The 16,196-nt window shown below is 41.2% G+C and overlaps 1 protein-coding gene and 1 long non-coding RNA gene across 6 annotated transcripts in view; one reads left to right on the forward strand and one right to left on the reverse strand.

Moving 5' to 3' along the window:
• The window catches only part of KIF26B (kinesin family member 26B), a 433,122-nt gene extending 418,161 nt beyond the window's left edge, over positions 1–14,961 (forward strand). For 2 of the 4 annotated variants that reach the window (XM_075924899.1, XM_075924901.1), the window contains 3 exons: positions 3,157–3,359; positions 5,060–5,210; positions 7,359–14,961. In XM_075924899.1, coding sequence (XP_075781014.1) covers positions 3,157–3,359; positions 5,060–5,210; positions 7,359–7,507 — 503 coding nt within the window. In that variant the 3' untranslated portion in view covers positions 7,508–14,961. Of the gene's footprint in view, positions 1–3,156; positions 3,360–5,059; positions 5,215–7,358 lie in introns of those variants that run through there. The other 2 variants (XR_012902838.1, XM_075924900.1) reach the window with 2 other exon arrangements.
• Positions 1–16,196, reverse strand: part of LOC106732825 (uncharacterized) — a 55,559-nt gene that overhangs the window by 22,256 nt on the left and 17,107 nt on the right. The gene's annotated exons all lie outside the window — the stretch shown is intronic.

The following is a 16,196-nucleotide window of genomic DNA, read 5'->3' on the forward strand; positions in this document are numbered from 1 at the left end:
AAAAGGAGAACACAAGTCCACATCATTTGTTGCTTTGTTGAGCAGTGTTTTTTGTTGACTTGAATAGGGTTGGATCCGCCCCCGATGTGCAGAGTGGATGGTTTATCTGCTGCCTAGCAAATAGTTCCATATCATGGAATCACTGTATTTTATCCATTTCCCTAGACAATTCCATACAGAAAGTGTATGAAAAAAGCACTAGTTGCAAGGGGAAGTTCTTTATTACTAGAAATATCAAAGTTAAGTTTGCACACACAAGCTTAACTCTGCCCCCTTTTGGGTATGCAGTACGTTACACCTCTTTCATTACAGGATAAGACACTGGCTGCGTCTAGATTGGTATGATTTTCTGGAAATGCTTTTAATGGAAAAGTTTTCCGTTAAAAGCATTTTCGGAACAGAGCGTCTAGATTGGCACGGACGCTTTTCCGCAAAAGTACTTTTTGCGGAAAAGCATCTGTGCCAATCTAGATGCGCTTTTCCGCAAAAAAGCCCCAATCGCCATTTTCACGATCGGGGCTTTTTTGCGGAAAACAAATCTGAGCTGTCTACATTGGCCCTTTTGCGCAAAAGCTTTGCGCAAAAGGGACTTTTGCCTGAATGGTAGCAGAATAGTATTTCCGCAAGAAGCACTGATTTCTTACAATAGGAAGTCAGTGCTTTTGCGGAAATTCAAGTGGCCAGTGTAGACAGCTAGCAAGTTTTTCCGGAAAAGCGGCTGATTTTCCGGAAAAACTGGCCAGTCTAGACACAGCCACTGTGTTTTCAGCATGACACCCTCTGCCAGGGTAGCTGGTAGTTATACTGATAAAATCCTCTACTGTGGATGCAACTTACACACACACACACACACACACACACACACACACACAAAAGAGTACCGTTAGTTGATTGCAGGTGTGATTTTTATATATCTATAATTATATAATTTCTTAACCAACATAGCTATGTCAGCAAATATGTTAAGTGAAGATCTCGTGTGGGTGTGTGGATTGGAAGATTGGATGGGGAAAGGACATGTAGTAATTGAGGTAGGCAGCGGAGGAGATTTTGCAGAGTGCAATGACTGAGATTGGGGGAGGGAGGACGCAAATTGAGCAATGAGGGAGAAGAACCAACAACAGATTTGGAACAAAGGAACTGCCATGGTGGATCAGATTCATGGTCCGTCTAGTCCAGTATCCTGTCTCTGACACTTGCCATCACCAGCTACTACAAAAGGTATACTAGAAATCCTGAAGTGGTCAGTTGTGAAATAATTTGTCCATTGACAGTTTCTTTCTAGCCTCTTGTTTAGATATTTGTTCATGCCCAGAAGGCCAAGCATTTATATTTAGAGTAGCTACCTCATTCTCTGAGGATCCTGAAGAGAACAGAGTTGGTGATCATGTAATTAAAAACTGCTTTGAAATACAGGGAACAGAAATAAGGTTGCACAGGGATCCTTAATTTGGAGATTTCAAGTCATGTGTGAGCTTCCTTCCTTTCAATATTTCCTGGACATAGTTTTTGTATGGAAAAGTATTTTAAATTGGGACTGTCTAGGGTACCAGGTGATTGTTTCAGATTTAGGAGCTCTATAGGTTAGCCACAGGTTTTTCACAGGGAGTGTGAATAGGGGAGGGGGGGAATTATCTCATCATTGTTTAAAAATTTTATTTTCAAACCTGCAACCCCTTAAATCAAATGGGACAAGACATGTTTGTTTTCCCATTTTTCTTCTTGGAGTGGAAACATTAGTGGAAAATCAGATCAAATTCTATTATTTACACATGCAAATATTGGAAGGTCAATAGATTTTAGCTTTTATCCAAACACCCCCTTGGCAGTAGTTCAGTAGATATTTACATTGCATTTTATTCTTGAGATTCCTCTAAATGATTTTACTTTGGTTTAAAATAAAATCTGTGCGTGATTATGCTGTATCCCTCCCCTGCTGGCACCAGGCTGAGACCATGCAGCCAAGAAAGCCAGGATATGGTTTCATTGAGGCTGGCTGGCTGCTTCTCTCCCCCTCCCCCCAACCTCTCCTGGAAGAACACTGCAGTAGCTGTGAGCTAGAAAATAAACCAACCATGTTCTCTCCCCCTCCCCCATCTGTCTTTCTTAATGCATTAAGCCAGGAAGAAAAATATAACTGTTTTTTTTCTCTGCCTGCGTAAGTCTCTTTCTCTCTATATTTCTCTCTCTCTCTGTTTCCCATTACCCTATACACACCACTTTTGTGCTTTCTTTGCCATTATGCTAGCACCATAGTTATAGTAATTAGTAGTACAGTAGGCGCTTTTCACACAGCATCAGCTTTATCTACACTGGCCTTGTTTCTAAAACTCTTCAACCGTTGCACTGACCGCATGCGCCACAGAGCTATTAACGGAGAGCGTATACGAGGAACTGCTGCTATTTTAAACACTACGCTCTCTAGCCAGGCAGCATCGATGAGTACTGTTCATTCCTATCACTGCTGCAGCCGCAATGGTGCGAGTGCCCCCAGTGAACGAGTTTTGGGGGAAATACTAGCATAGAAACCACGGTAGTGAGGACAGCTGCTGCAGGCATAGTTCTAGGCTTGCTTCCTTAACCACTGCACACAGCCATGTTTTACCCCCCAAGGGGGAGATTTTTTTAAAAGCACAGGTGATAGTTGGGCAGCTACCTCCCATTGACTTTTCATGGACACTGGCACAAAGGACTGGGGCAGCCATTTGACATTGTCACCAAAAGTGATTTAGATGCCTACTATCGGGGGGACAGGCTATAGCATGGGTTAGCTAGAATGATCCCTCCCCTGCAAAAATCAATCCACACTTGTCAAGGGACCCCCAGGTAAAACCAGAGTGGAACATGTTAGGCCAGTTTCACCAACAAACTCTGCCCTTGCTGCAAGTTTTCTATTGTCAGCAAACAAATGCACATGCGCAAAGCATGCACAAAGGTGTTTGCAAACCGGCGCCGCCTCCTGTTCAAGGTCTTTGTGACTTGGTGCTCTATGTTAAGAGATAAGCAAGCCCAAACGGTCATGTCTTTGACATCTCTTTTACCGCTTTCTATTTAAGATGGTTGACTGTGTTACATATGTGAAGAGGTCCCTTTGGCAGAAGGAGCAGAAATGAGAGGAATTTCCTAGGCTAACTTGACAATTCACGCACTCTTTAGGTTCTCAGAGACGAAGACTCATCCCAGCTTTGTCACTTGATACAACCTCCCCAGTAAGGAAACCTGCCAACAGCCCAGGGGTCCGTTGGGTAGATGGCCCACTGCGAAGTGCTCAGAGGGGGATGGGTGAACCCTTTGAGATCAAAGTCTATGAAATAGATGATGTGGAGAGACTCCAGCGGCGACGAGGAGGGGACAGCAAGGTGAGTGCACCCGAAAGGGCTGATTTCCATTTCGAGCCTAAAGGCTTGATTGTAAAGGTGATGAGCAACATCTGGGATACGCCTAGCATCTCACAGCATCAGGTTCCAAATCAACAACACTTTAAGCTCATAGATAAGCAGCTGCAGACCAAACCGGCATCAGAAACTTCCATATCACATGCTCAATTAACCTCATCTTGATTGATTTCTGTGCCCTGCCACCATCTCTGCTTGGGAGAGTGGGTGATTGTGCTTTTGCTCATTGTGATTTTGTAGCTCTTGGGGGGCCAGAATTTGCTCTTACCCAACATCATCCTGAACTTATCCCTCCCATTTTTCAAAAAGCAGCTGGAAACTCCCTGATCCAAATCATCAGCTAGTGCAAACTGATGAAGCACCTTTGAAGTCGATGGAACTACACGCACACCAACCTTTTTTCCCCCTGATAATCTCTCTTGACCTTTGTCTACAATCCTTCCCATCCTTTTTAATTCATATCACATTATTTGGCTTTTCTTGGTTTGTTTTTGTGTTCTTTCTTAATTATTAGATTATACATTACAGGCAGTCCCCGAGTTACGCGGATCCGACTTATGTCGGATCCGCACTTACAAACAGGGCTTTTCTCGCCCCGGAACTCGCGGGCGGCGGGACCACCCAGACGCACAGTGGTCCTGCCACCGCATCCTCCGGGGCGAGAAAAGCTGCTCCGGGTGTCCCTGGTCTGCTGGGGGGGTCCCCAGCAGACCAGGGACACCCCGAGCAAAGCCGCAGAGGCGCGGGGCTTTTGTTGTGGACGCCTGGGGTAGAGCAGCTGGGGTACTGCCGGGTTGGTCCTGGGGGGACCTACCCGGCAGCGCCCCAGCTGTTCTGTCCCAGGCTCCAGATTCAGCCGCTGTTGAAACTGATCAGTGGCTGATTCCAGGAAACTGGGGGCAGAGCAACTCTGCCTCTGGCTTCCTGTAGTCAGCCCCTGGTCAGTTTCAGCAGCAGCGGCTGAATCTGGAGCCAGTTCCGAGTTACGTACAAATTCAACTTAAGAACAAACCTATAGTCCCTGTCTTGTACGTAACCCAGGGACTGCCTGTATTTTAAATTGCTGTTCAGCACCCTACATATCTCACCACTTCAAAAATACAAGCATTAATGATAAGTTATTAGCATTGGTCAAAAATGCCGATGTGTTCACACAACTCTCTCCTATTTTGTTGAACATTTTTTAAATTTGATTTTTATCAGCTCTTTACTATAGAATTGCACTACTGTGTCTATTACGTAGCACGTGGATATGTATGGTGCTTTAATACAGCTGGAGATGGGTTTCCTCTTCTGAGGAGCTTAATTGTTTGGGCAAATCCTTGTGTCCTTATTCTCAAAACAAATATTGAAATGAACTGTAGCAACTTTTTTGCCAGAATTAATTTGGATTTCAAGATATTGCCCATTATTAACAAATGATACAGATATTACTGACTTTTGCTCCTCAGTCTGTATATCCTACCCTTGCTTGTGATGAGCAAAAACCAAACCAACAAAACAGAAAGTAAAACCGCCCATTCTGGCCAGTGATTTTACCTGCATGTTCCATGTTAAATGGTTTGTGATTATTATTGACTAGAAAAATGACTAACTCCAGCTTGGATTTCCCGTCCCCCCTTTTCACCTCTTCTTTCCCATCTTTTTTTTCCCCTGATTGGCAGGAGCTGATATGCTTCAATGCCAAGCTGAAAATCCTGGAGCATCGCCAGCAGAGGATTGCTGAGGTCAGAGCCAAGTACGAGTGGTTAATGAGGGAACTGGAGGTGACCAAACAGTACCTGATGCTGGATCCTAATAAATGGCTCAGTGAATGTAAGGACTTCGTTTTATCTCCTGTATTCATAAATGCCCTTGGTTTATTGCATTGAGGGGAAGCAGAAAGACTGACTGCTGCTGAGGCTGTTATGTGAGCGAGTATGTTTGTAAATTAAATTGAACTGACATGACCTGGGGGCCAGAGTTAGAGTGACTGTATTTCTAGAACCATTCCTGCATAATTCCTATTAAATGTTGACAGTAGAGCTGAACAATCTTATTCGCCCAGGAGCTGAATATGGGACTGGTACAGCATTGTAGTGGTGAATATTGCGATTGACAGATTAACGCTCATGTGTCTCAGTTCACAGCGCCAAAAAATGAGTTTTAAATTATTTTTAAAATTTTTTGGACATATGGCCTCAGACATTTCTGATTGTAGAAAAAGTATATGTAATAATTTGCCTCCTGACTCTAATGGAAATGCACCCAGAGTTAATTTGGTTCATTGTTTATAATCAGAAATGGGTGAAGTTCATAGGAATTCACCATCCTACCTTCTGTCCAAGGACATAAATAAATAAAAATAAAATCCCAGAACAAAAAGATATGAACGAACTGCAATGAACACACAAAAATCCACACTTCCAAGCTGATAAGCGACAACCAGGTTTGCTGTACATTGAAAATTTATACCAGCAGAGCTGGTGGGTGTGTGAAAAAACAGCCCTCCTAGTGACATAGCGATGCCAGCAAACCCTCCCCCCGTGTAGACATGGCAGTGCTGACAGAAAAGGGGTTCTGGAAAAGCCTCTGACATCAGTAGGGGAGATGGTATTCCTGCACTAGCAGAAAAATTCCTTGTGTTGGCATATGCTGCATCCATACTAGGGAGCTAGGCTGCCAAAGATACCCCCAATATAGTGTGGACATAGCTTCAGACACATGGGGAATCTCTGCCAGTGTGTGACTATTGCTAGATAGTTTAAAAAGTTGAATCCAGATGGGTTAGTTGCTACTTGTAATCGTCACAAGCCAATGGGACTTCCATTGCAACAGTTGCTTTTGAAAAGTTCTAATTTTCCCTTTGATAGACGGAGCTGGTCGCATTACTACAGAATCTGCGTTTGGACAGAGGGAGTCTTGTGACCTTTGCAGAAATGAGCAAGGGCATATGGACAGTTTTAAAGGTGCCCAGTTTGCACAGATCAACATTTACTCATTCATTTACACCATTGCTTCTATTTCCCATTTGAGACACAAGGCAATCTGCAAGCAATGCACAGACTCCAGGCTTTAGGATGATGCAGGTTGATGCAGGTTCAGGTTGATGCAGGAGCCAGATTCTCTTAGATCTATTTACACCACATCACTGGTGCATAAGGAACTCCAAGTTCTCTTAACTTGTCAACATTTTATGTCTCGTAAACACATATGTTAAGTTAGTCCCCATCCTACTTTAATCTATGCTGTCCAACACGTTCGACTTACTTACCCCTGGGGAAAACAGGTGTAAGTAGGCCTCGGGGATTCAAAGCATACAGGAGTGTAAGACCCCAAATTCAGCAAAGCACATACTTAAGTCTAAATCCATTCTTGTTCAGAAAAGCAGTTGTGAAAGTCATTGGGACTTGATCACATGCTGAATGAGAACAGATTAGAAGTATGTGCTTAGAGTATTTGTGTAAACACGTTGCTGAAGCAGGGCCTAGGTAAAGGGGATCTAAATCAATTTACATGGGTCTAAATTCCTCTGTCTTACACATCACTTCTGAATTTGGTCCCAATGGATCTCCATATGGGACCAAAAGATAATATGGAAAGTAAAACAGACACTTTCATGCCTCATATCAGTCAATGGAAAGTACTTATAGTGAACACTGTGCTTGATTAGAGGATCTGGTGGTTGTTTTCTGGGGGAGAGCATATGGCCCTATGAAAATGACAATGACAGGCATCAGTGATACTGCAGTAGATGGGACAGCATGACACTGGATGAAGGAATTGCTGTCAGTATTTCATATGCTAATGTGCTATTTTAGTGCTCGTTGAATATGAAGTGCAGCTTCAAGTGAAAATGCAAGCCTAGAGTTGATGATGTATACGATAGGTGTGGGCTCAAAGGTTTGAGTCAGGCCCGTATGTGCCTGTAATATGTGCGGCATTTTGTCCGCTGTCCCCATTTGTTTATTTCCTCTCTCTCAGTTGACCTGGAGCAGGTATTCGAGTTGGATTCCCTGGAGTATTTGGAGGCCCTGGAGTGTGTGACAGAGCGTCTGGAAAACCGTGTCAACTTCTGCAAGGCCCACCTCATGATGATCACCTGCTTTGACATCACTTCTAGACGTCGATAAAGGACCAACCTCAAGAAAATTTCAAACTACCGCCCCCTTCCTGCTCCTTTTGAATAGCACCCCAAAGACAACAGAATGAGGATGAAGGTTGGTGTCAAGTTTTGACTGTGTGAGAGAAAAGAGATTTTCTTTATAACACCGAAGACTAGTAGAAAAAAAATTAGATGAACGCAACAACGCTGAGACGTAAGGATGTCAATTTCCTTAGCCTGAAAGAGCACTTTTAAGGACATGTTTGTAAATAAGAACTGCTGACAGAAGTGACTTCTTCCCCTGTGTTAGCTGAGGGAGGAAAGGGGTGGTTATAGGATGGACTACATTTGAGAGCTTCATAAAAAATTATTACACAAAAGACTATTTAAGTGCCTTGCAAATCTTTATTATCCAAACATTTATGTTCATACTTCCTTGTGTACATATGGTGCTAGTCAAGAAAAGTAAAAAGAAACAAAATCAAACATTTTTGAAATGTATTTACAGCTTTTCTCTTGGTGTTTTCTCCTATTTCAGACTTGCTGTTTCTAAGTAACTTGTGTTTGTAGAGATATTTCCTAATCAGTACAGCATATGAATAAATGTTAACTGTCTTTTATTGTTACCGGGTAAGGCCACTCAAAGAGAACATTACCTCTCCCAGCTGGTTCTAAATCTGTTGCTGGCAGAGAGTGTGGTTAGTTTGGACCCTCTTGCTCTTAGTTTACCGGTTAAAGACACTGTTCCTGTCAATAGAGTTATATGGTACCATGGAAGAGGAGAAAGAACACTATTACAAAGCAATTAGTACAATGTGTTTCATTGGATGTAATGCTGCCATTTGTTCTCCCTTTACATGTACTCTTTATCCTTGTACTGGTGATGCCCAAGTTATGGGTGAAGAGACATTTTATCTCAACCTCCTATTTTCAGGGTGCTTTCTGAAAAATTACTTTTTAAAATGAAAGTTTCTCATGCTTATCAGTCCAAAACGGAATGATTTTTTTTTGGGGGGGGGGAGGAGGAATAGCTAGTGACATTTAATTGGATTGCTTTTTGAGTTATTGCGCTTTTAACACATTTTTCATCTGCTCTTTTTGTGCATGGATCATTCCACAGTAATAGCTATAAGTTGAGGAACACATACTCTGAGAGTACACAACACTTTGGGCAGGAAAAGTATGTCGTTTTCTATACCACATGGGCCAAATGCACATCAGGTATCCAACTGTGCCTGTGAGCAAACATAATGGCTGCGTCTAGACTGGCAAGTGTTTCCGCAAAAGCAGGTGCTTTTGCGGAAACACTTGCCAACTGTCTACACTGGCCACTTGAATTTGCGCAAGAACACTGACGATGTAATGTAAGATTGACAGTGTTCTTGTGCAAATACTATGCTGCTCCGGCTTGGGAAAAAGCCCTCTTGCGCAAATGCTTTTGCGCAAGAGGGCCAGTGTAGACAGCTAAAAACTGTTTTGCGCAAAAAAGCCCCGATGGCGATCGGGGGTTTATTGAGCAAAACCGCGTCTAGATTGGCACGGACGCTTTTCCGCAAAAGCGTCCGTACCAATCTAGATGCTCTTTTCCGCAAATGCTTTTAACGGAAAAACTTTTCCGTTAAAAACATTTGCGGAAAATCATGCCAGTCTAGACGTAGCCATAGAGATAATTGCATGTGGGAAGAAATGCTGTTGTATTTATTTCAATGCATATGAGCACTTGCATTTTTTATTTTATAGCACATTGAATTATTTGGCACATTGTCTTTTTTGTTTATTAAACTACACACACAAATAGAGAGATTCTACTCTGTTACAGCTAGGCAACCCTGTTGTAGTCAGTGGTGTTATATGGGAGCAAATACTGGCAGACTATTCCAATATGCCCCTCTTCAGAAATGCAGTCACATTTTAATAGTTATATAACATTATTAGTGTATTTCTGATGGGCCTCCTCCTCTCCCCATTAATGTCCAAGGTGATGTTCTCATTGACTTATCAGCTCAATCAGCAATGTTGGTTTGGATGCTGATTCTGCAGTGAACTCCAGCAAAGGGACCTTTGCACAGAGCCTCAGTGAAGGGGCTTCTCATGAGCACGGGGACCCACCTACTTAGAGCTCTAGGTTGAACGTTCCTTGTAAATCAGGATGTCTCTTACTTGGTGGACTTGATGCTGCCTGGACACACACTATGTATGTAGAACACCAAGTCCTTTGTATGCAATGAATCAGATGAACTGATGGCACTAGGCAAAGGCTTAATATATAAAATGCTACACATGCACGTGAAACAATTAATGTGGAGTCCATAAACTGGAGATTCCTAAAGTGTGCACATATGAAACACCCCAGCTATTGTACTGTTTTACTGCAGCTTTAAGCATCTGTGTAAACTTTGTTCAACAGACAAAGAGCAGGGAGCTGCTGGGAGGCATAATTATTCCTCAGTTGAAAACAAGCTGAGTAATGTTGGCATGTTGTGTGTGTACACAATAATATTAAGAAACTACAGGCAGATTACCAGTGGAAAGCAGTATTTTCAAAGCAAGCAAATACTGGAGGCAAACAAAGTGATTAGGCTGGCAAATAGTAAACACAGAAAACATGTTAATACCTGACTTGGTGAGTAGATTGTACTGTACTGCTGGCTCCCATATTGTCTCATTTTGCAGATCACTTACAAAGATTTTATTAAGTTTCTGTAAATCATTTTTCATCACTTGGATGCACAGAATGTGAGAGTACAGTACCTACCTGTTGACTGCAAGAAATAGGCTCAGTGATCATAAAAGTTATGGTCTTGAATACTGAGACCGCATGTTTAGTGGCGTTACAGATGTAGATTCCAAGATATTACAGAGAAGTCTCCCATTTATCTAACATGTTTGTAGTACTGCTATAGTAGTGTAGGATACGAGTGTAAGAAGGGCAATGCACCAAGGTCTGTCAGGGAAAGACATGAGCTTTCGGGTGTTCCCAGCTCTGAAGAAGGGCTCTGTGGAGCTTGAAGATATCTCTAGGAGTCCTTTCAAATGATACATTATACTGTATACTGGCTTAACTTTGTTAGTAACAATGGACCAAATACATCCTTCATGCAGCCCCAATGAAGTTACATCAAGGATGAATTTGACCTACTGTAGTATTTATTTGCTGCATGTAATCACAATGCTTACAAATATTTTACTTATGGTACAAAGAGTTAGTTAATAAGGACTAACAAATCCACCACAGATCAGTATTACGTACTACAGTCATTTCTTTGTAGCATATATGGGCCTACTTCATGATCTACTACTGTACTTTTGAGACGTACAATGGTTTAATGCATAAATGGAATGAAAATCTGCCAGAATTTTACCACCAATGCTGCCAAATTTCTGCTCAGGTAAAAATAGCAAATTGGGACTTGACTTGCCTCTAATTTTACGTCAGCTACTCTTGTAAGACACAAAATGGATCATTCAGAAATATTTATTTCCTGATTACTGAAAGACCATGTTTTATAAATGGCCCAAAAATTCTACAAGTCACAGCAAGGAAAGCCCACACTTTTTAGCAGCTAGCAACATAAATGCTACTCTAATATTGATTTTAAAAGACAAGAGGAAATACCTTCCTTATCCAAGTGCAACTTGACAGAATACTATGGTCTGCATACTGGAACATTTTTTCAAATTAATGGAGTGACAGGAAGTGAGAAGCACTTCCTGGATATGTGCATTCACTGGACGTTTCAAGTGTAGCAAAGTTGGCTGTAATTAGGTTTCAAAGAGAACATTCTGTCGGCATGAATGGGAGGTGGTCAGGTTTCTAAATGAAGACTGAAAGACATATCAAGGTACTGCTTTGCATTGCTATGGCTGTCCCAGGGCCTGGAAGGACATTTTGGGTTTAATTCTGAACTCACACACAGATACCTTCACTGCCTCCTTATTTATGGTAGATCTGACTGGGGCTTTTCTTTCTTAAAAATGAATTCAAATCAAAGCCAGATCTGAAAACCCTGGATTCTGGAGAAGTTTGGACCTCATCTGGTCCTATAGTCTATAACAAATTAAAAACTGAAATCCCAATAGGAGACCACTTTGTAGAAGGCTGGAGTGGTCACTTCTGACACTGGGGAGCATAGCAAAGGTTATAGAAAAAACAGTAATTTTGAATAATTCATTCACCTATAAGCAAGCAACAGGATTTCTTGGAGAAATAACTACACAAAAAGTGATACTGGCCCTATCCTTTCCTAAAGCAACATTGCATAGTTATAATGGTCCTGAATCACTCTTACTTACTCAGGTATGACAGAGAAACAACCTCATTAAAATCACCAGAGTGACAGCTGGGTAAAAATTGGTTAAGGGGAATTAGTCTCATTGTTTTGCCCACTGCCTTACTGTACTGCCAGTTGTAGACATGGATAGGATTCTTCTTTTCTATCCTTGTGTGACACAGCCTGACCCTGCAAGAACTCTATGGCAGAGAACAACTCTGTAAATCTTGCCTGTAATCTCTGAATCCTCTGTACATCATTCCTCTAACTTTCAACTAGAAAAAGGTTGGAGGATTAAGAAGTACAATTGCAATACCATTTTCCTATGGCCATGCTGCATAGGAGGTAAATATAAGGCTCATAAGGGTCTTTCTTTCCAGCTCGCAGCATGGGAATTATAGTGGTGCCACTAGGAAGTCATGCATGTCAAGCATTTACAGTACAAGAGACTAGCCAGTGTCTTTCTTTAATATGCATTCCCTAACATGGTTCACTCAAAAATAGCACCTATAACTCTAAACTTCCAATTTTGCTTTTGTTTCTGGGTTAAAAGCAACAATATAATACATGCTCATGCAGGTAGACTGAAACAAAGACATGATGTGATGGAACATGGTAGAATAAGTGTTTTTGCCACTTGTGACCAACCTGGCGCTAAGATGTACATTACGCAGTTCACCATAGGAATATGCCATTCACCCTCAAGACTCTTTTTATACAAAAGTTAGATATCAAACTTTTTAATTGGTCCTGGTTTTTTTCCCCACCTATTCTTCAACCCATAAAGCTAGGTTGTGCTAATTCCCATGTAGTGACAGAAATTTTAAAGCCTACAAAAATGATCCAAAATAGCTTTTCTATGTATTGGGATATCATGGATTTAAGGTGAGATATCTTACAACCACCAATGTTACAAGCACTAGACTATATAGCAATTTCAAACTTGAAATCTTTGCTCTCCAATAAGATAAAGCTTGTCTGTGTAGCCCTCGTGGCTTGTAAAATAGTAACCTTAAGCCTCTGACTTGAAGCAGATTGACTGAGACTTTTAAATCAGCGGTTTAGCACCGTGGTGCTCAACCTTTCCAGACCATTGTATCCCTTTCAGGTGTCTGATTTGTTTTCCACACACCCCAAGTTACACCTCACTTAAACATTGTGTGCTCACACAATCAGACATAAAACTACAAAAATGTCCCGATGCATTATTACTACAAAATTGCTTACTTTTTCATATATACCATATTATAAAATAAATCAATTAGAATATAAATATCGTACTTAAATTTCAGTCTATAAAGCAGTATAAACAAGTCATTGCCTGAATGACATTTAAATTTGTACTGACTTCGCTAGTGTGTTTTATTTAGCCTGTTGAAAATAGGCAAATACCTGGATTAGTTCATGTACTCACTGGAAGACTTCTGCATACCCCAGAGGATAGCTACTCCTGGCTGAGAACCAATGGTTTAGCAGATCTGTGTTTGGAGGACTGGTTGAGGCTGCTAAGAGGTTTGGGTTGCTGGAAGAAATTCTCCTTATGATGATGGATTGGTGGGGAGGGTGCTGGTGATGAGGTCAAATGTATCAGGTTTATCCCAGGATTGCAAAATCAAGCAATTTGTTCCATTGGTATCATAAGCATTGCATATTTTCCAATGTAAAATATTTATGCATGGAGACATGATTTCATACATCAGCTGATGGATGACTGATCTTATTTCTTATCAAGCTCGATCCATGTCTCTCCCCTTAAATAAAGGTACAAATGTAGGGCAAAAATTCTACTGCTACTAAAATCTCCAGGGGGTTTGTCATAGACTGCAATACAAGCAGTCCTTTACATACTTTTACTATTTGTTTTGTAGCTAGTTAAAAGACCTATATGGTAGCACTCAACCAGAGCTGGCTGATGTTCTGTATTCAGGGATTAAAACAGGTTTCCAAGCATCCACAGCAAACACAGCTATGAATGATTTGTCAACTCATAGTAATCCCTGTTTGTTCCATTGATGTTGCACTCCCCATGGGGTTAGCCGAGCACCTGAACAGCCACATGCACCCTAGAAAATAATAAACAATTTTATTTTATTGACACCGTCTAGTGTTCTCTCTCCCTTCTCCAGGAAAAAAAAAAGTTTTGCTTTAATAAACCATCATAGCAAAGCCGCCTTTTCTGATCTAGCTCCCATGGAAGTCAACAGATATTCCACTGATTTCACTGACAGCTCAGGCCTCTTGGTGTGGACATCCAGCTGATCATTTAAGGTAGCAGGTGATTTTTAGGAAGCAGGAGTGTTTGGGTGATTCTGTTTTCCCTCAGAAAGGAAGTATTCAAAAGCAAGCCATTAGCTATGGGTGACAGTCTTTGAAACTAACTTCAAAACACTCCCAGAACAAACATTCTTTGAGTGGCCCTACTCAGCTATTGAGCATACTTTATAATAATGGTAATAAAATGGTGCTTGAGGCAGTTTCAGCTATACCTATATTACATATACTCTATACATGGATGTATTCACTCTATAGAGCGTGTGTGTGCGGGTGGGTAATTACATATAACACACACACATATACTATGTATACATAGATATTAACTTTTCTAAATTTGAGTTCCTTCCCTTCTGATAGCTGAAGCTGCTGGTAACTAACATCCACATATTCTATGTATGAAGGATATAATTTATTTGTAAACTCAGGATGTTCTTGTTTTATAGAGTTGCTTGTATTTTATAATTTATTTACACATCATGGTTGGAAATGCTTATCTAAGTGCTATGCATTGAAGTGTCCATTTGCTGAATCCATTTCATTCTGTCTGTGGCTATGTTCTCTCTCATAGTGACAGTGTTATAAAACTGGGTTGTGGAGTGGACACGCTGATGTATCCTGAAATTATGCTGGGTCTGAGAATGGAAATGTCCTCAAGAAGATGGATCAGTAGCAGACATATATTTTATCAGCTAAATTTTATTAGAATGGAAAGACGAAACAGACAGCATGAGGACAAATTAAGAATCCAGAAAGTCATAGCCATTTTGCAAGTTGATCGTATATGAATACATTGAGCCTTTTGCCATTAAAAATGTAAAGTTTACTGTTTTGCTGGCTAAAATCTCTTGCCTTTTGTGGTACATGAGGTGTGAAAAAATTGTCAAAATATGATGGTTGAAAAAAATCAAAATATAGTGGCATTAAATGTTTACTTTTATCTTCTTGGTACTTGTGCTTCCCAGCCCAGGAAATCTTGCTTGGAATGAAAGGCGTCTTTATGGAGTGAGGGGAATGTTTGTTTTTTAACCCACAGGATATTGTGATGTTATGGTCTGAGAGAGAGAGAGGAAATAAAACACCTCTCTCAACTAGTTCTACCAGCGAGGCACTCTCTAAGAAACAGATCCCTCAAGTCTGGCGCTGGAGGAACTGAACAAAAAGAAAAATAACTACGGCACCATGAACAGCAGCAGAAGGAAAGTACAATCATGGGGCCTAAATCCATAACCTCTACTCACCTGAGTAGCTCCCTCCAACTCAGTTGGCCATGCAGGTAAGACTCCTCATGTAACTAGGTGGCTATGGAATCAGGAGCCAAGGAGAATCCAGAAGAAAAAAAACATAGCTTCATAGTTATGCTCCTTTTTTTCCCCCCTCTATTGGTCATGTCCGTTTTCCTTAGGCCAAAGAGCAGATAGATACCTTCTTTCCTGTATGGGTAAAAGTGTGGGTTTAGCATTCAAAACCCTCCCTCCTCTGAGCGATGGAGGTGCCAGGTACAGCTAAATGTTCAATGCTGACAACTAAACATTCTCCAAAGTAACCTTTGATAAACTAGGTACCTTTCCTTCAATGTCTTCTAGGGAATGTCTGTCACAGCCAGGGGGAATGTGATTTAGTTTTCTGGGGCAGGTTTTGAAGCGCAGCCAACAGGGTATTATCTAATCCATGTGTGGTCCTGCACATAGAAAATAAGTTGGGTTTTTTTCCTCTTTAAAGAAAGGAAACAGTCTGAGACCTGCTTAGAAACATATATGCAGCGCTTTTATGAGCAGTATGAATAGTCTGTCCTTAAGGCAGAATATTTTTTCATTTATATTTTAAATTATTTTGCAAACACTTTCCTCTTTAAAAGCCTTTTCTGTCCTCTAGGCCTGACCTGTTTTGTGGGTAAAACCATTGCATACAGATTGGAGATGGGGCTGGGGGCTAGTTTTCTGAATAATTGTGAGGGGTTGCAGACACATAGCGCAACCACGTATGCAAATCAATAAGCTACCGGTGGCCACACAGAAGCTAGATTTCAAAGATGCAGGAGATGGATTGACAGAGAGGAGAAAACGTTTCTATGCCTACCTTTACTTTTCGGGTGGGACAGCCCAGGTATATGACTCGCCAATAATATGACCGCTGCCATTGCCCTGGGCAGGTAATTTCAATATTGATGCTTCT

Source organism: Pelodiscus sinensis, chromosome 3 (assembly GCF_049634645.1).
Source record: "Pelodiscus sinensis isolate JC-2024 chromosome 3, ASM4963464v1, whole genome shotgun sequence".
NCBI classification, from domain to species: domain Eukaryota; kingdom Metazoa; phylum Chordata; order Testudines; family Trionychidae; genus Pelodiscus; species Pelodiscus sinensis.